Source organism: Drosophila sechellia, chromosome X (assembly GCF_004382195.2).
Source record: "Drosophila sechellia strain sech25 chromosome X, ASM438219v1, whole genome shotgun sequence".
Taxonomy (NCBI): Eukaryota; Metazoa; Arthropoda; class Insecta; order Diptera; family Drosophilidae; genus Drosophila; species Drosophila sechellia.
The window spans coordinates 14,914,497-14,932,050 of NC_045954.1; the positions used below are offsets into that span (position 1 = coordinate 14,914,497).

Genomic DNA, 17,554 nt, shown 5'->3' on the forward strand with positions numbered 1-17,554 from the left:
AAAATATTTTTTAAAAAATATAACTAATGCCTATACAATGCAATTCAATTCAATAGATTGCATAGATTCCAATTGTCAGTGTAGTTCCTAATGTAATTTTTGTGTTCACCTCACCATAGGTAATTGGAACACAATGGCGTTTGGTTATCAACAAGTATTCTTTATCTAAACAATTGGCAATTTTAAAAACATTTTACAACTTTGAGATAGCTGGATATGTCGTTCTTGCCCTTTGGGTGAGATGTTCATACAGGAAGTCTTTCAACCAATTAGCTTTAATAGCTTAGAGTAAACCCTTCCAAATGGCTTCCATTTAAGCAGAATTATTAATGAACTTAGCAAGCCCCCGTGTAGGCAGTAAAACTCCTTTTATTCACAAAATTTCTGCATTTCTCATCTGCTTACAATCGTACAATTGCTTTCGTTTAACAATGCAACGAACTTGCGCGCACACACAACACACCCCGTATATCACAAGCACACACCCGCATATCTATAAATATGCGGAATACTATATCTCTCCTGACTACATAATGTATGATATATAATCGTATATGCATAGATACTAACGAACTACTGATGATGGCAAGTGGGTTGTTTTATAAATTACATTCTAACTAGTGGGGGAGGATCCAGCTGCCGGATGCCGAGCAAATGCATCCTCGTTGCTCCGGCACACACATCTTTGGTAGAGGCTTCTCCTCGTCACCGCGCACAGGACCGACCCATCAAATGCCCAATTTGCGCCACAGATTGTGCATCCGTCCGCCGGTGGCAAAGATGCTGCGCAGCATGAACACCTGGATGAGGCCCACACCGATCATGGCGCTGATCTGCAGCATAGACCAGTGGTTGACCTTCTGGAAATTGGACTCGGCCAGATTGCGATCGCGTGCCTCGTGCGAACGGAGCACATCCTGCAACTGGCGGGCCTTGGTGAGCTGCAGACGAATGCGTCCTATAAAGTCCATAATGTCCTGCACCTTCATATCGTAATACTCGTCCCGCGAGAGCCCAGTTAGCTCGTCCACCTCGTTCCACTGCGAGTCACCCTGCAGCTCCTCTCCCTCGCGCTCCACAATCAGCTCGAAGAACACTGTCTTGCGGTTGAACATGCTGAAACTATTGTCGAAACAGAACCGATAATCGCCCTCCTTGGCCACCTCGTGGCGATGGACATTCTCCGGTTTCTTGAAGTCACTGACTATCACCAGGCCAATGGGGTCCAGCAGGGTGAAGCTGATGTCCAGGTCGCCGTGCCCGCCATCGATTACCTGGTACTCAAAGTCGATGATCTCGCCCTGGCGCACCGAGTGGTATAGGCACTCCGTTTTGCCGGCGTCCACATAGACGGTCATCTCCTTGTCGTACGCATCCGCATCCTGGACGCCCAGCAGAAGGGCTGCGATGGCAAGGAGCAGGACCAACCCAGGCATTCCCAGCCAGATCTGGACGCAGTGACGCAAAGGTAATGAGTAATGGTGGCTAAATTTAGCCGGCTCCTTATCTTACCGCTTGCATTGTAAGTTGTTTAACCTAATATTAAAAAATACAAAATGCTCGCTGTGGCAGTGTGACCGCTTGCGGTGCAGAGTTCGGAAGTTTAATAAGTGGTTTCGCTTTTCGCAGTTTTTCAGCGATGCAATGTCAGCTATTTTATAGCCAGATATGCCGACGTACAGATTTTGTATAAATATCTTAGCACGGTAATAATAATATGAAATGAGAATATAGAATAAAATAAAGATATACTTTCCCAATTAAATAACTTAAGTGAAAAAGTATTAGTTTTAATGGCCCGTGTTCTTAATCAATTACTTCGGCGAATTTGCTATCTTTCCTATAGTATTTAATAAACATTTAGCTAGATTTCAACGGGAAGATCTGGCAACGATGGCAATAACGGATTTTGAATTGGCGGCAAATTTAAATGAGAAAATTAAATATACCAAATTGTTAAAAACAAAAAAATTATATGATTAATACAATAAGCAAAAACAATTTTAAGCCCGTTTTTATAACTTTAAGTTTAACACTTAGACCTGTGTCGCAAAGAGATGGAATAATAATCCAAATATACTACCAACATAATAAGCAATCTCAAAAGTAATACAACCATAAATATGTTAAATTTAAACAATATGTCGTATTGCTTTTGTTGTTTCCAAACCCTTTTAATTAGTATTTTACAGTATTGAAAACAACTTTGCAAGGTCACACTGACCAGGCCAAGAATAAGCTCGAAAGAAAAATTGGAAAAATAGAATAAAAAACGTCAACAAAAAATCGGAAAATCAGGCGAAAAAGAGACAGGCATACCGGATTATATGTCAGTTTTAGCTGATCACGTGAAGAGCTTATTTGCCACGAATCGGTTAAATTAGCAAAGATGAAGATCCGAACCAGGAGGAGTCTTTCCTTTTCCGGCTGTGGCTTCTTGGGCATCTACCACGTGGGCGTGGCCGTCTGCCTACGCCAACACGCCCCCCAACTTTTGCTGGAGAGGATTGCCGGCGCATCCGCCGGTGCCTTGGCCGCCTGCTGCCTCATCTGTGATCTCCCGCTGGAATGCATGGCCGGGGATTTCCTGCGAGTTGTCCAGGAGATACAACGGCATTCGTTGGGCGCCTTCAGTCCGTGGTTCAATCTGCCGGAGTGCCTCCTCGAGGGCATGCGAAGCTGGTTGCCCGAGGACGCCCATCTACTGGCCAGCGGACGACTCCATATTTCCCTTACCCGCGTCAGCGATCGCCGCAATGTGGTCATGTCGGAGTTCAGCTCTCGGCAGGAGCTCCTCCAGGCCCTCATGTGCTCCTGCTTCATTCCCGGACTGTCTGGATTGGTGCCTCCACAGGTGGGTTTCTTAATTATTATTGGTGATATAGAAGCCAGAAGAAATCGCGTACTTTCCATAAAATATCTAATAAAGAAATTTAAGAAATTTAAATGCTTCTTTTCTGCGAAATTAAGATTATCAGCAACGACAAACCAAAATTTCAAACCAGGTGTTCCACTTGAATATATATGTATATATGAAATATATGTATGTCTTATCAGGTCCGAGGAGTTCGCTATATGGATGGGGCCTTTTCCGATAATCTGCCGCTGCTGGACGAGCACACCGTCACCGTAAGTCCATTCTGCGGGGAGAGCGACATATGCCCACGGGATCAGAACCCCCATCTGCTCCAGCTGAACATCAATTGGGCGAACACTTGCATCCGATTGTCCCGGCGGAATCTGCGCCGCATGGTGCGCATCTTGGTGCCGGGCAGGGCGGATTTCATGGCCAATTTCTGTCAGCAGGGCTACGATGATACGCTCCAATTTCTTCGCAGGAATAGCCTACTTAAGGAGGGATTCAGGGTCCAGGAGAAGGGCATGATCAGTTGGATCCATCAGCAGATGGAGAGGGAGAAGGAGCTGCGGGAGAGCCCAAGGGATCTTGAAAAGGAGCACCTAAATCGCATGACTACAAACAAAAAGGATGTGCAGCACAAGAAGCGAAGGAATCGAAAACATAAGACTCAAAGACCAAGTCCGCAGAGGATCAAGAAAAACCAGCACGAAAAGATCAGGAACGGAAGGAGTTTTGAAATGGAGATCAGAAATCAGGAGAAGAACCACCAAAAAAGCACCACCAGCGTGGAGAATGGGACACCGATCAAAGAGCAACGTCTGGAGAAGAGGCCACCAGAGGAGCACGATCACTATGGCAGCTCGCTCATGGGCTCCACCTGGGCGCTCCTGCGTCGCGTTATGTTCGCTCCGCCGCTGGCCAGGCACATGGTCCAAGTGATCGCCCGCCATCTCAGCCAGAGTCTCACGCTCTGCGAGCAGCCGCACTTTGATCTCGCTCTGATGCAGGCACCTGCCGCCTGCCACTCCGCGACCATCTCCTGCCCCCCATCGACGCCACTGGGTGATAGCGATAACGACAAAGTCAAGGCCCAACGAGTGTGCGAGGCCAGCCAAATTGAATCGGAAGATCAGGAGGCTGAGGTAAAGGGGACATCCGGCGTTCATTAGGCGCCATTAGCTTTATCAGCGATCGTCAATCGATCGGTTTCCAATTGATTTTTATGTCTGTTCGCGCAATTACTTTTATTCAATGGACAAACTTTTCCGCGTTTTGTTTTCTCAAACATAGTAGTTTTAAATGTTTTTTATGTACTGACTGCTGTGAATAACTTAATAAATTTGATCAAACATAATTGTAATTGATGTATAGCAACAAATCAAATGTACACGTTTTACTGAAAATATTTCAGTACACAAGATAAATGAGTTCACTTTATGACTGCATTTTAAGGTCCTAGCAAAAAAAAAAAAAGAAAGAAAGAAATCTCTGCGAAGATTCTAAGTATTTGGCTACCGAAATTGAAATCCGCTTGCTGCGTTGCACTCGATTCTTCTAGCCGAATAAACTGATATAACCTCCAGATCCGAGCCTCTGACGCAGATTCTTATCAGCTAGGTGCAACGCAGGAGAGAATGATGCACGACGAGATCAGAGAAGTCGGCGCAATAATACCCATATACATATGTACATATACGTGCAATATCATACTCAATAATCAGAAGCGAGAGAATGAATAATAAGAATCACGCCACTTTCTGCACTTTGCACCTCGCCCGTCTCGCTCGCACAATCGTGGTGATCAAAGGATGCCACGCCCCTTACGCCGAAGGCGGTTGCTCATCCTGAGGCTTTAACACCGCCTGCCCCCCGGAACACTTCCGCTTCAACTCTCTTTCTTGGGTCTCTTCCCTCTCGTCGGTGTTTGTATTTGTGTGTGTTTTATAAAGTCTTTCAGTTTTTTTTTTTTATAGTACTTACTCTTGATTACGTTTATAGTTGGAACGCCTGTATGGGTCCACTCTCTCCTCTTCCCCGCCCCCCTTTCACCGCGATAAGAATTGTCGTTGCCAGGCGAGGACTGGAAGACCAGACCTCGTCATCATCGCTGCGAGAAGAATCGGAATCTGAACGGGGGAGACCGGTCCAAAGTCCGGGTCCATTAACATCTTTACACTCGGAGGCCCCCCTGTGGAAGTGTACACACCTTGCGTTTCGCATTTCCATTACATTGGGCTGTCCAATGACGATCGTTACCTCCATGATCATCGGAACGGACCTACAAACGATCGGTGCATTGCACTTACTCAGAGGATCTACCCATCAAGAAAGTTAATCAACGAAAGACTAGCAGAGCTTCATCGAATATACAGCGAAGATTTACTTATCATGGCATCAAGTCTTCAATCGGAAGAATCGGATTTACCTATCAGTATCAATATGGTATCGAGGACTCTAGTGTTGTAGAGCACAAGAAGTAGATATACTTATCATAATACCAATAATGGTTCTTCTAGCGAAGAGATCCAATAAGACCATAATAGTACGTAGAATTGGTCTAAGCTAAGATTTGCGAGTTTCTAGGTATTCTACTAGTTAGCAGTTACATTTATTAAGTGATTGATTTTATTTTGATTCCGTTTTTTCTCCTTGTGCATGCCATATTAGTCGACTGCGGTTTCGGAAACCCGTCGAGCAAGTCATGGGTTCCATGGGTTCCACAAGAAATACCAATACCTCAGCGAAGCCCTTTTCTGGCCAGACCGAAACTCATGAATATTTTCAGACCAAATGCATTTCGCAAAACTCAAAATTATGCCAAGTATGCTGGGTCTGGACCTGAGATTGATTCCCCAGGCACCAGGCGGCGGTCAAACTGGAACCTAGTCCAGACTTTGGACAGACCCCTGAGCCCCTGGGCATGTTCCTCTGGTCGGGAGCGCAAAATTAAAGCGATCGGCCAGACGTGGAGCATACAAATGAGATGGTTGAGCATCGGGGGAGAATCCGCAAAGGAAGTGGATTGGCGAAGCCAAACGAAATGAAAAGGAAACTCCGAGAAGCCGACGTCGACGTTTTGCCCAATCTACAAGACGGATAATTGCATGGCCATTAACGCCGTCATTATCGACAGGGACAGAGTCACAAGTCCACTGGGCGACGACAGTGCGGCTCAAGAAAGTGGGATCTTAACTCTGGAACTGGAACTGGGCCAAATGGGCAAGCAGAAGTAATTCCCCCATACGTCATTGTAACTGGCAACCAAATACAAATTTTGGTATTATCTAGCCAGCTAATATTGGAATGGTTAGTTGACATACATATTATATGTACTATAATATGAAGCACATGGTTTTAGCAGCGATTTTTGATTTCCAGCAAAACGCACTTTAATATCACATGTTCGAAAACTTAGTGTACATACATATAGACGCCTTATCTGGCCAGCGAGTGCTCCATAAATTCATTCGCTGCAGCGACTGAACTCGAAATAAATCAGCGGACCGTACAGTGCTGTCCCGATAAGGCGCCTAATCAGATAGGGGGCAGTAGGAGCTCCTCTTTCTCCCCTTCGCTCATCATCGAGTGGCAGAGGCAAAAATAATTGAAAGAAATTCGTTGGCAATTCTCTTGTTCTTCGTTCCAGTTTTGCGTTGGTTCTTTTTATTAATATTTAATATTATCAATCTAATTGTTTAGAGCAAACATTATGGCTAGGTTCTCCATACAAGTGTGTGAGGGGAGGGGGGGTGTGTGTTGTGTTATGTATATATATATGGATATATATTAGGCATAATTCATTTTCATTAGCAATTAGACATCATCTGGTTGGACTCCCAGCGAGCGTACAATGGAATTTAAATAGATATAGAAATAGCATTAGGTATTATATTACGTATACGTACAGCTAAACCGCACTATGCCAACCGTGTGCGTGTGTTTCTCTCTATTTGTATATATATCATATATCTGCGTATATATCAGGCATATATAGGTGTGTGTTTTAGTATATATATATAATGTATTATTCAATGCATGCGTGGCACTTTAGCACAGCTAAAATTGACGAAAAAAAAACGCTCTCTTCTGACTCCCGAATCTCTGCGACTACTATATCTTACAACTAGGATTGGTGAGGGCTATAGTTCAAATAAATATTTACAAAGCAGGTGGCGCAGGAGGAGGCGGGCTTCTTGGGTGTGCGTTCGAATAACCTTCTCCACTTTAGATGATCCTCTATTGAAGTACTACTAGTACACTCAATGAAATAGTACGCAACAAAAAAAAAAAAGAAATTTATAAAATACATTATAAAATGGGCGGCGTGAGTGGTTGGTAGGGGGGTATCTTAGGTGGTGAGCGTGTGTGAAAGAGGATAATATCTAGCTATAGATAGATATAGTTGTAGATGGGCTGCTGTTTCTCCACTGCTGAGAAGACACCGCCGGCGCCCGTTTGCTTTCGGCCACATGTGGCTAGGCCACAACGGGCTTGTTGTTGCTGGTGGAGCTGGCTGAACTGGTGGTAGTGGTGCTAGTGGTGGTACCAAATGGCGAACAGGCGTCGCTGCTGCTGCCGCCTGACTGCTCCACATTCGTGCCCATCGACGAGTTAATAAAGTTGATGTACTGATGCAACTTGAGGGCGGCTATCAGGGAGCTCAGATAGTCGTTGATGTTGCCCTTCTGGACCTGCTTGATCTGTCGGGAGACATTTCGATAGACGCGACGCGAGATCTTGTTGGATAGCCGTCCAACCGTCTGTACTGTGTGTAGGACTGGATCCTCGCTGGCGGGAACTGGCACTACAAGTAAAATGAGCAAAGGCAATCGCCATTAGCGAGGGAAGCGAGCAATAGTAATTTGAGTATTTGTTACGGGTTATAAACAAGTCATTGATTGATTAGTAAGTGTGGCGCTGTGTGGGCTTGTGTGTGCTTACCATAAACTTGTTGAGTTCCCTATCGATAATGCCTACGATCTCTGGATTTCTTCTAACGTACTCAACAATTTCGGTTATGATTTTCAGGGACATGGACAGAAATACCGTCGAGGCGGCCACTAAGAATCTATCATCAATCTCTTGATCCTGATCCCGGTCGTAGCTCTCCCCAACAACAATAACTAACAAATGGCACAGAGAAAGAGAGATAGAGAGAGAGATATTAATTTAGAAAATTAGTGTCACTTTTTGGAGGGTGTTGGGCGGTTAATTAAAGTTAGGGGCGGGCACAGGACCAGGATCAGGATCTGGGTGTCGGAAATCCCAAGGCTAGAGACAACATTTATGGCTCGACTCGAAATCGTAAATATTTCTGTATATTAATTATATTCCCATTTTGTTCTCGTTTTGTGTGTGAAATTATCACCATGCTTGATTAGTGTTCATGCTTTTTTATTTACTTGCTATTTTTATGCTTATTAGACGGTGTGTTAGTGGTAGACAAAGAAACAAACGATCGAACGAACAAAAGATCGGATCGGGGATCGGGAACTTACTGTCATTTTCAGAACTCTTGCCATTCTTCACGACGGCATTTTGTTTATCATCTGAGAATTAAAAATATTTACGATTTATATTTAGAATTTTGTTTACACACCGCGCAAAAAAAGTGAGGGCAGCAGAAGGCAAACAAGCTAATTTTAAATTTTTGGGCCAACAGATGGAAAATGGTACGGAGCCAATAAATAATGTTCTCCACCATCATACAAAGTTCTTAAATAAAACTGAATTCTAAACTTATTCGCTCTGAAGACAGTATTATTACATTTTTTTAGAAAGAAGTATCTATTATAATAATAATGGAAGTACGACAGGACAAAATGATCTCATGTAGCTGATATTAAATTAATAAAAAAGTAGTTTTAAACGTAATGAAATGTTCAACAAGATTTCAATTTAGTTGCATCAATTAACTTTTATTTTAATAAATTTTAATACGAATTTTACGTCATGGCAATTGGGAGATTCCAAGTGAAACCACTGTGCAACGGCTCCAATGAATAAATATATAAACAAAAGAACCTCACATAGTGCCCTACTTTTTTGTAACTATACCGTCAACACTCACCATTATCTTCCTCCACATCCGACTCGCACTTGGGGAAGTAGTATTCCAGGAGGCGCTCGGCCAGCGCCGTGGTGGTGTCCACTCCGTTGACAGCCAGACTGCCGTACTGGGTGGCCAGCACCTCGTTGGCCTTCTGCCAGGCCAGATCCTTCAGCGAGGCGGCCTTCTGCTGGCCAGCTGCCTTGAACTTGACGACGCGCTCCAGATGGGGCTGCACCACATCGATCACCTTGCTCTTGGCCTGGTTGTAGATCTCCTGGGGTGTGTCCTTGATGATAGGGGCCTTTACCTCCAGCTTATCGATGCCCTTGACCAGGGTCTGGTCCACATAGGCGATGGGTCGGTCCAGTTTGGTGACGAAGGGAGCCGCAGTTGTCACCGCGCGCGTCACACAATCCTCGGCCGCCGTTAAAGCCCATTCGAAGACACGATTTTTGCCTGAAAATATGAATAGTTAACATTACGATGAAACATACAGATTGGAAATCATATAGGTATACTTTAAAAGTTAACAGCCTGTTTAATTTAGAGATCTAGAACTTCTAGAATTTCTAGAAATGTGTAGCAATACCCCACACATGTGACACAAGTGAGAAGAGCGCGCTTATCAGTTGCAACCGTAATAATAATAACAATAATAACAATAATAACAATAATAATAATAATACTAATAAATATGTAGCATTTCTGGCTGATAAGCAACTGCGCAGTTCACGAATCCCAGGGCCCCTTGGACCCCTATTCTATCTGTCTGGGGCCCGCCAGTTTAGACTTTGATAGTTCGTCACTCGGCAAACACATCATCCATTCCAATTCCAATTCCAATCCCAGCAACTGCAGCAACAACAACTGCGAAATATCACAAACAAGTCGAAAGTCCAACTAGAATTGTTGTTGTTGTTGCTGCTGCTGACGGTGAGACCCCAAGAGCCCCTTAGCATAAGTGCTGCGCGCTTTAGTTAGTTTCCAGCCAAATCTAGCTTTATTCGACAGCGGTAATTGGTATAATCGGTATTGTCTAGTAAATGCATTAAGTATTTGTTTTTCAGAGATCTGTGATTTTACGATCGGCAAACTTAGGCTGGGATCAATATTGAGATAAAAACTAGTAACTTTATTCTAGCTATAATTAAAGTATAACCTTAGCTTAACTTTTGCTCAGACCTAGCAGCACTGTCAGTGCCAGTGGAGTGGCCATTGGGTCTGCTTTGCTTTTTCTCTCCTCAAACGAGCCCCCTTTTATTGTCGGCGCCTCTGCGGCTGCAGCCTACGTGCGGTGGCCTTTTTGCCGCCCGCCAACTGCTCTCTCTCTCTCTATCTCTCTTTCGCTCTCTGTTGCGTTGGCCAAGATTGTTTTATTATTATGTAAATTTTAAGCGAACTTTGAACGCAACGCGTCACGAGGGCAAAGTGCCGGCCTTTTTGCTTTTCTTATTGCTAGGTCATGGTTGTTGTTGCTGTGATTTCGATTATTGAACGACCGGCAATCAATTTATATCAATTGAGCTTAATTTCTGGCCAATTAAAGTTAAAAAAAAATAAAAACAAAAAAAAAGAGTGGTTGTTGCTGCCCTCTATGTGTTTCGAGTTCGAATTGCAACTCGAATTAAAATGGCGAAGCAAAGTCAAAAAAGCAACGGTTTCGGTTTCGATTACGGCTTCGAGTGCATATGGTCGCTGCAATTGTTGTTGCTATTTACCTCCTCCTCCGCCGGTCGTTTATTCTCTATATGTGCCGTTAGGCGCGCCAAAGTAACGGGACTTGGCCGAGTTCAATGCACCCGGAGGAGGTCTTATTTTCATTTTCTTCTGTTTTCCTTTGCTGCACTTACCTTTTACTTTGCCATAGACATCCTGGGACTTGTCCCATGCCGCATTTACCACGGGCAATTTGATGATCCTCTCGAGGGATTCAAGGTGCGGCAGAAGGTCCTTGGCATCCTTGGGCTGGTCCACATCGTTTATCGCCGTTCCATTGCCAGTTGTTCCGTTCCCGGTGGCATGTTTCTGCTCTGCGCTGGCCATGATCAGTTCTCTTTGGTTCCTCTTGTGCTGCTTTCTGCTGCCCTTTTCACGTTTTCTTTCTGTCTTTCGCTATCAAGCTCTTTCGCTTGCCACCGCACTTTTCTTTTCGCCTCTTGCTTCTTTTTCTTTCACGAACAAAAAAACAGCTTAACCTGCTAGTGAGTGTGCAAATGTAGGGTATGTCTGTGTCTGCGTTCTGGAAGCACTCTGTTTTATTTTATTCGTAGCACTTTTTGGCACGTCTGCTCACTTCTGCTTGCTGGGACTCTCTGACTGATTTGCGAGCTGCGCGGCTGGTTTATTATATGAGCGACTGCCGCCGCCAGTGTTGCCAGCGCCGAGCAACAAAAAGCTATGGGCAACAGTGATGCCGCATCTGGCAAGAAGTGGATGAGGAAATTTAAGTAAAATAGCTAAAAAGTACAGTTTTTACCAACAGATCTTACTTCTTGGATCAGACCCCAGCGAGTTTTTCCAAGATTTATGATCAGTCGAGGGTAATAGGGCTATAATACAATTAATATTATTAAAATTGAACCATGAGCTTTGACAATCACGGTTGTTACACAATATAATTATAATACTAAACGCTTCAAGCTATAAACCATAAACCATTCAAACCATAAAAAAATTTGTTTATCAAATATGTTAAGCATTGTTGTGATAACTTGTTTCAGTAAATGGTAATATTGGAGACAGTGAATAAGCAGTGCTAAACACATAAAAAGGTTAAAATAACCAAAAATTATAAATCAGCTTAGGAACATTTCTTTGCAACATCTATCGTGAAAATAGCTAGATCGTTTGCTGCTGTAAGATAGTCTTCGCTGCGGAGAGAGCAGAGCGCCAAAACAGCAACAGCGAGAGATTGGATTAGGACTCTCTTTGGGGACCCCATATAATTATAATATGAATAATTGTACTCTAGTTTTTGACCAGAACACTTAAATTATTATGATAAATTATTACAGTACAAACGATTTGTTTGAAATAATAATTGTGTACTACATTTGTTTTAAATGAAAATGAAAAAATTTTTGACACAATTTTCATTATCTTCATTTTCGAGGTAAAACATAATTAGAAAATCAGGTGAAAAAACGTACCATTATCAATCTATAAACAGTTTTTCTATCATGATCTTTCCAAACTGATTTTGATCATTTTTCCCCGATCTATTCAGAGTTCATAGTGCAATTCTTCTGTGTTGTCCTTGAAGGGGGTCCAATTCTTCTGCCCAGAAAGCAAGAGAGCTGAAGAGAAAGAAAGAAATTTGGGAAAAGAAGAGAGACAGCGCCTATGTTTGTTCGGCATGCTTGACAACTAGATTAATTAATACGTAGTGTCGGGCGCAAACAATGTTTAGATTGAAGTACATTCCAAAATATATTTATGTAGGTGCATACACTTCGATTATCAATGGCCAATGGGCAAAACCACGCAAAAGCTTCGTGCGACCTTTGAACCCCTGCCACCGCATCGATAATACGCCACTGCACAGTCAAACAACTACATTCAGTATTCTACGTAATACTTGCCGAATGCTGTGTAATTCGCTTGACAATCCAAAGTCCGATTAGTGACAAACGAAAACAAATTACGAGAACTACAAGCGCGAAACGTGCTAGCCACTAAAAGTTAACCCCTAAAAAACGGAACCATCCCCCTTTTTTTTAAAAAACATCCATCCGCACGTTTTTAGTCCCTAAAATCTACAATTAGTACATAAAGGAATAATTTCCTTGATTTAGATGAAGCGTTAATGAAAACGTTGAAAAATAACCTAATTCCTGCATTTCAGATTCAACGGACTTCATTTAAAAAAAAAATAGTTAAAAATACATTTGTAACAACTTAGTATTCAGGTAATACAATTGGATTTCAATTAGATCCCAAAGAAACCATAAAAGTAGAGCATTCTCCATCTTTCGAAGCACCTAGATTCCAATAATCCAAAATGGGTTAATGGCCTCAGTGAATTATGAGCTATATAAGGTAATTATGTCTGTCTGATAAGGCTTAACCACTAATGCGCTTATTAACCAGGCCCTCGAGTTGGGAAGGTTACCAATGGCTGCCAGTCCGTAGTTCCAAAGTCCGGAGCTGTCGTCACAACACTGTTTATGTTGTAACCAAGAGCAGGTGCTGGACTTATCGTCACTACTTGGTCCGGGTTGCGATCGTCGACATCGGACGTAAATAAAGCAATGTAACCGATTCGATCAGTTTGTTGCACATATTTTAGTTTTTATGTGGTTTTATAAACTATTTTTAGTTTATTTTATGTAGGCGTGGTATCTGGACATTACAGTAAACGAAGGAAATCACTTCAGCCATGTTTACCTAACTGATTTCACTAGCTGATAATTAAGATTACTGGAATGAATAAATATTGGAGGGTTTGTAACGAGTATATTACGAAGCTATTTCATATTTTCTTTCTACAGATAAATAGGTTGAACAAGGTGAATAATTTTGAAATGAAATGTTAAGATTAAATTACGTTTTAGTAGGGTTGAGCAAAAAAGTATTTATACATAAAAAATATTCTCAGCTTTTTATGGATGGATGTATATGATGTATATACATGCATTAACAGAAGTTATTTGGAATTGGAATAATCCGCTCAAGAGTTTTATATATGTAGAGCCGATTAGCAGTTGGCCGCACGTAGACAAGCCCCAGACCTTATACTATAGGCTTAACAGGCCCCAGTATATATAAATACATACATATATATATATACATATTTATATATATACGATTGACCGTTATCGAGACCCAAAGTGTGTCCGTCTGTGGGTATTTTCCCAAACGGTTGAGCCTATAATTCCATTGACATCTAGTGCCAAAATTGTAGAAGCCTCGGCATAATCTTTATATAGAAGGAGGAAACATTCAGGTAATGATGACATATATTGGACTTTGGATCAGCGGCGTGAGTGAGTTCCTCTATATATGTACATACATGTCGGAGATTGAGTAGATCTAACGTATTATTTGAATTATTATTTAAATGCAACCGAAATTATGTGGTTGATCCGTTATGTCACGAATGAGCAGCGAATAATAAAATTCACGGAGAGCGTTCCGTTATTGAGTGGACATCATTTGTGTGTGAATCAAATGAGCATGGCACCTGTGGTGGTTTTGGTAGAGTTTCGTGGCAGCGAAGAAAGGATGATGAAATAATTGAGTGAAGTTGAGGACTAAAGGAAAAGCATCGATAGAGCGAGGCTTGATTAAGTTAGTCTGGTGAGAACGATCGAAGGAACAACACGCAGCGACATATTGCAATATGGACGCTGAAGAAAAATCGCTCTCGGCTTCTCCGACATATGTACACTTGTACATATGTACATACATACATGAAAGGCGAATCAGTCGCTTGCTGATTATATTAAGTTTTTATTTCCTTTTTTTTCGTACTGCTTTCTAGATGGATTGTACTTTGCAGATAAGGGGGTTTTGAATACTTTTTTTATACGCTGCTTCATTCATTTAATGCCTTTGTTTTATAATTGTCGCCGGTTATCGTTATGAGGTAAAGCCTTTAAGCCACCTATTAAACAAGGTTCGCCATGCTTATCGCAATCTAGTGACACACGGGTTCAAATTACTCGAGAGTCCAATTGCAGAGGCGATTAAATTTTTGAGATTCATTGAAATGGGCCAAAAGACCCACATACATATGTAGATTTCAATTGATGGGTGCTAACTAAACTAGTTGTGTAAGCTTTAGAATTAAGGTAAATCGTAAGCCTCAAGTAACTTGACCTCTGCACAGCTTATCACAATGAAATTTGGTATGCAATCTTATTATTAAATGTAATGACGATAAATATAAGAAAGTCGCCATTCAAAACATTTTTTTTTATTCTAAATACCACGCCCTACATTGGTCTAATGAACTATTTCAGTTCACTGAATTGTACGGCAATCGGATTCAAATCGTCATGGGGCGAAAACCCACAGAAGACTAGAAGGAACAAGAATGCCGGTCACCACAAAAAGTCGTGTGGCGGTTTGGACTTTGGACGGTTTACGGATGTCGTCGTCGTACGATGACGATGCCTCAGAGACTGAGAAAATTCGATTCTGGTGCTGGAGCGTGTGTGTTCCATTAAAAAACAGAAAAGAAATAAATACATAATAATGAACGCAAACCAGAAATTAAAGAACTCTTCGACTAATTTTAGACGGGGCCAAAGACCAATTCATGCGAATGCGTCATTGCTTGTAGATAAATGGGTGTCTTCGTACAATGGGGTGCAAAAGTGGTTCAAACTTGTTTTGACGTGCCCAAACTAGAAATAAAGCTGTTAGCTTAACTAGAACCCTAGTTACTTGGAGCTGATCTTATGTAACTTGACTATGGGATAAACAATATTTGTTACATTTAATATACAACTTTAATTTTCAGAAATTAGGCCTCTTAGATATTATTTACGAGCATTTTCTGACTGGTACCATGGATTGAAATGAATATATGGGTTTACAATATCGTTTGCAAGAAATTTCCCAGGTGGTACCTCAGTATCTTGGAACCAATCAATCAATGCCTCCTAAGCTATATATCTCCAGGGGGATATATATATGGGAAATTGGATATGTGGTATTGTATCAGGCTCCCTGGAAAATGCGTCTGTGCCCCAGATTGGGGATCACATCGGGCATGTTCCGAGTTTGAGTGGGTCTCCATTAAGCGGCAGACATCTAATCAGACGGCGAATTGCCTCGTTTCAATTCATTTTCGTCTGCCTGAAAGACGCTGACAAACCAACGACCCTACAAACATACGCACATGGATACTTGTATGTATGTATATTTTAATGATTTCTGCGGTTTTTGTACACATGCTGATAGTGATAATATAGTTGGCCCCACGCATTCAAAGCGTGAAATGTTCGCTCTCTTCTTTTTTCTATCTGTCTGCTTCCGTTTCCCCCTCCCCTGTCATCGAGCTGGTGATAATTTTCTTTAAAATATAAAATTGATATTTAATTCCAAATGAGCTGTGTAAATAATTAGTAGACATACAAACGAATCGAGTGATTTAATATTAATTAACTGCCATGTTCAGAGAATTTAAGGTTATTATCAGTGGCTGGTTGAAATATAGGTGGCTCCCTTTACGTATAATTCGAAAATTGAAAAGTGAGCGCTAGATGGCGCCTTGAAATCTTATGCTGTTGCCATGTAGATAATATGAAGAAAAAGTGAAGTCTTATTTTTTTGAAGTCTGTTACTTTAGTGGATTATCATTTCTCAAGTTGGCTTGAAAAACTGCTGGGGGAATACCACATAAATGGGGTCGATGGGCAGTATTTCCTTTAAATTATTAATAAAGTGTAAATGAGGCCAATTGAGGGAACCATGTCACCTGTTGTGCTTCCTCCTCCACAAATCGGCCTCCTTGGCCACGCAATAACCTCCGGACTGTTGACGAACAAGGAACACTTGCCATGGACAACGGACCGACGGATGCCACGCCCACTGCCGCCGCCTTCCGGCTGATTCTGCTTAGCAAATCGAATCCCGTGATGGGCTGCTACATGTTCTGGACCAGTCTGCTCGTGCTGAAGATGCTCGTTATGTCGCTACTCACCGCCCGCCAGCGCATGAAGACCAAGACCTATGCCAACCCAGAGGATTTACGCCTCAGTCGGAGTCCGGAGGTTCGGTTCGGGGATCCCAATGTGGAGCGAGTGCGTCGGTAAGCGAAAATAGTTGGACATATAAATAAAGGTACATTGCTACCACCTCATACTTTAGCTCTAATCAAGTTATATTTAGCAAACTAAGATTACCTACATGTTGGATATCCGAAAGTATGGAACTGTTATATACTTTTTTCAGTGCCCATCGCAATGACCTAGAGAACATTTTGCCCTTTCTTCTGATGTCGCTGGCCTATGTGGCCAGCGGACCGAATCCCCTTACCGCCCGTCTGCTCATCCGGATCGGTGCAAGTGCCCGGCTTCTCCACACGGTGGTCTACGCCATCATCCCGGTTCCGCAGCCAGCAAGAGCCCTGGCCTTCTTCACCACCTTCGCCATCACCTGCTTCGAGGCGGGCTACGTGCTCGTCTGCTGTATCAAGTACATTTAGACTACTGCTGACCCCACTTTGCCAACTAACTACTCCTCACCCACTCGCATTCATAGCACCAGTAATTTCAAGGTACTGATATGGGTGCTCATTTTTAGTGAAAACTTATGGTTTATACATTTAGATGCTTTAATTTAGCAGCATTTGTCCTAACTTTGAAGTATAAGTCACCTATAATTGGTATAATTGGTTGGTACGTTAAAGAATATATAGGTAATGCAATTGGTTAACAAAATTTTGATATAGATTATATACACTAAATTAAAACTTATTAAAAACATACTTTTGTCAAGTCCCACGTAATAATAATCATTCAACATCAAGGTTTAAACAAAAAAAAATTCAGAGGGAAAATAATCAAATTTGCATTAGTTTTATAAGTAATATTTAGTTTATAATACATTTTTTTGCATACACATATGTTTTAGTTCTAAGAAATCAATTGAAATACTAGTGTACCCTGCGTAGAGGCGTAGTTTAGCTGGCC

General features: G+C 42.1%; 4 protein-coding genes and 1 long non-coding RNA gene across 12 annotated transcripts; 3 read left to right on the forward strand and 2 right to left on the reverse strand.

Annotated features, from left to right (window-relative positions):
* Positions 1-351: 351 nt before the first annotated feature.
* On the reverse strand, positions 352-1,620 carry LOC6619585 (transmembrane emp24 domain-containing protein 5). Its single transcript, XM_002043764.2, has 2 exons — positions 1,513-1,620; positions 352-1,448 (listed from the first exon to the last, which is right to left on the reverse strand). Exons 1-2 carry the CDS (start codon positions 1,519-1,521, stop codon positions 729-731), a joined length of 729 nt encoding a protein of 242 aa, XP_002043800.1. The 5' UTR covers positions 1,522-1,620; the 3' UTR covers positions 352-728.
* A 605-nt stretch (positions 1,621-2,225) lies between these two features.
* Positions 2,226-4,284, forward strand: LOC6619586 (1-acylglycerol-3-phosphate O-acyltransferase Pnpla3). The gene is made up of 2 exons (XM_032725058.1): positions 2,226-2,854; positions 3,058-4,284. Exons 1-2 carry the CDS (start codon positions 2,390-2,392, stop codon positions 4,027-4,029), a joined length of 1,437 nt encoding a protein of 478 aa, XP_032580949.1. The 5' UTR covers positions 2,226-2,389; the 3' UTR covers positions 4,030-4,284.
* A 2,201-nt stretch (positions 4,285-6,485) lies between these two features.
* On the reverse strand, positions 6,486-11,236 carry LOC6619587 (lipid storage droplets surface-binding protein 2). 4 transcript variants are annotated; one of them, XM_032724123.1, is made up of 5 exons: positions 10,763-11,236; positions 8,931-9,368; positions 8,359-8,409; positions 7,802-7,983; positions 7,426-7,664 (listed from the first exon to the last, which is right to left on the reverse strand). In XM_032724123.1, exons 1-5 carry the CDS (start codon positions 10,953-10,955, stop codon positions 7,521-7,523), a joined length of 1,008 nt encoding a protein of 335 aa, XP_032580014.1. In that variant the 5' UTR covers positions 10,956-11,236; the 3' UTR covers positions 7,426-7,520. The 4 variants fall into 4 exon arrangements, with proteins under 4 accessions (XP_002043802.1, XP_032580015.1, XP_032580014.1 ...); XM_002043766.2 differs by lacking the exon at positions 7,802-7,983 and having other exon boundaries at positions 6,486-7,664; positions 10,763-11,234; XM_032724125.1 differs by lacking the exon at positions 8,359-8,409 and having other exon boundaries at positions 10,763-11,235.
* A 1,437-nt stretch (positions 11,237-12,673) lies between these two features.
* LOC116801947 lies at positions 12,674-13,368 on the forward strand. Of its 4 annotated transcripts, none has more exons than XR_004362321.1 (3): positions 12,674-12,950; positions 13,002-13,150; positions 13,245-13,368. It is a non-coding gene; the product is annotated as an uncharacterized LOC116801947 (long non-coding RNA). The 4 variants fall into 4 exon arrangements; XR_004362323.1 differs by having other exon boundaries at positions 12,736-12,820; positions 12,890-12,950; positions 13,002-13,368; XR_004362322.1 differs by having other exon boundaries at positions 12,752-12,820; positions 12,869-12,950; positions 13,002-13,368.
* Positions 13,369-16,370: 3,002 nt separating this feature from the next.
* Positions 16,371-17,490, forward strand: LOC6619588 (microsomal glutathione S-transferase 1). Of its 2 annotated transcripts, none has more exons than XM_032724127.1 (2): positions 16,371-16,703; positions 16,815-16,906. In XM_032724127.1, exon 1 carries the CDS (start codon positions 16,421-16,423, stop codon positions 16,673-16,675), a length of 255 nt encoding a protein of 84 aa, XP_032580018.1. In that variant the 5' UTR covers positions 16,371-16,420; the 3' UTR covers positions 16,676-16,703; positions 16,815-16,906. The 2 variants fall into 2 exon arrangements, with proteins under 2 accessions (XP_032580018.1, XP_002043803.1); XM_002043767.2 differs by having other exon boundaries at positions 16,372-16,671; positions 16,815-17,490.
* The last annotated feature ends 64 nt before the right edge of the window (positions 17,491-17,554 follow it).

Coding starts and splice junctions, on each gene's coding strand:
- LOC6619586 (XM_032725058.1), top strand. CDS start 2,390: ATGAAGATCCGAACCAGGAGGAGTCTTTCCTTTTCCGGCTGTGGCTTC. Junction 2,855..3,057: donor CTGGATTGGTGCCTCCACAG/GTGGGTTTCTTA, acceptor ATGTCTTATCAG/GTCCGAGGAGTTCGCTATAT.
- LOC6619587 (XM_002043766.2), bottom strand. CDS start 10,955: ATGGCCAGCGCAGAGCAGAAACATGCCACCGGGAACGGAACAACTGGC. Junction 9,369..10,762: donor TGTCTATGGCAAAGTAAAAG/GTAAGTGCAGCA, acceptor TCATATTTTCAG/GCAAAAATCGTGTCTTCGAA. Junction 7,665..8,358: donor CAAGAGTTCTGAAAATGACA/GTAAGTTCCCGA, acceptor TTTTACTTGTAG/TGCCAGTTCCCGCCAGCGAG.
- LOC6619588 (XM_002043767.2), top strand. CDS start 16,421: ATGGACAACGGACCGACGGATGCCACGCCCACTGCCGCCGCCTTCCGG. Junction 16,672..16,814: donor AATGTGGAGCGAGTGCGTCG/GTAAGCGAAAAT, acceptor TACTTTTTTCAG/TGCCCATCGCAATGACCTAG.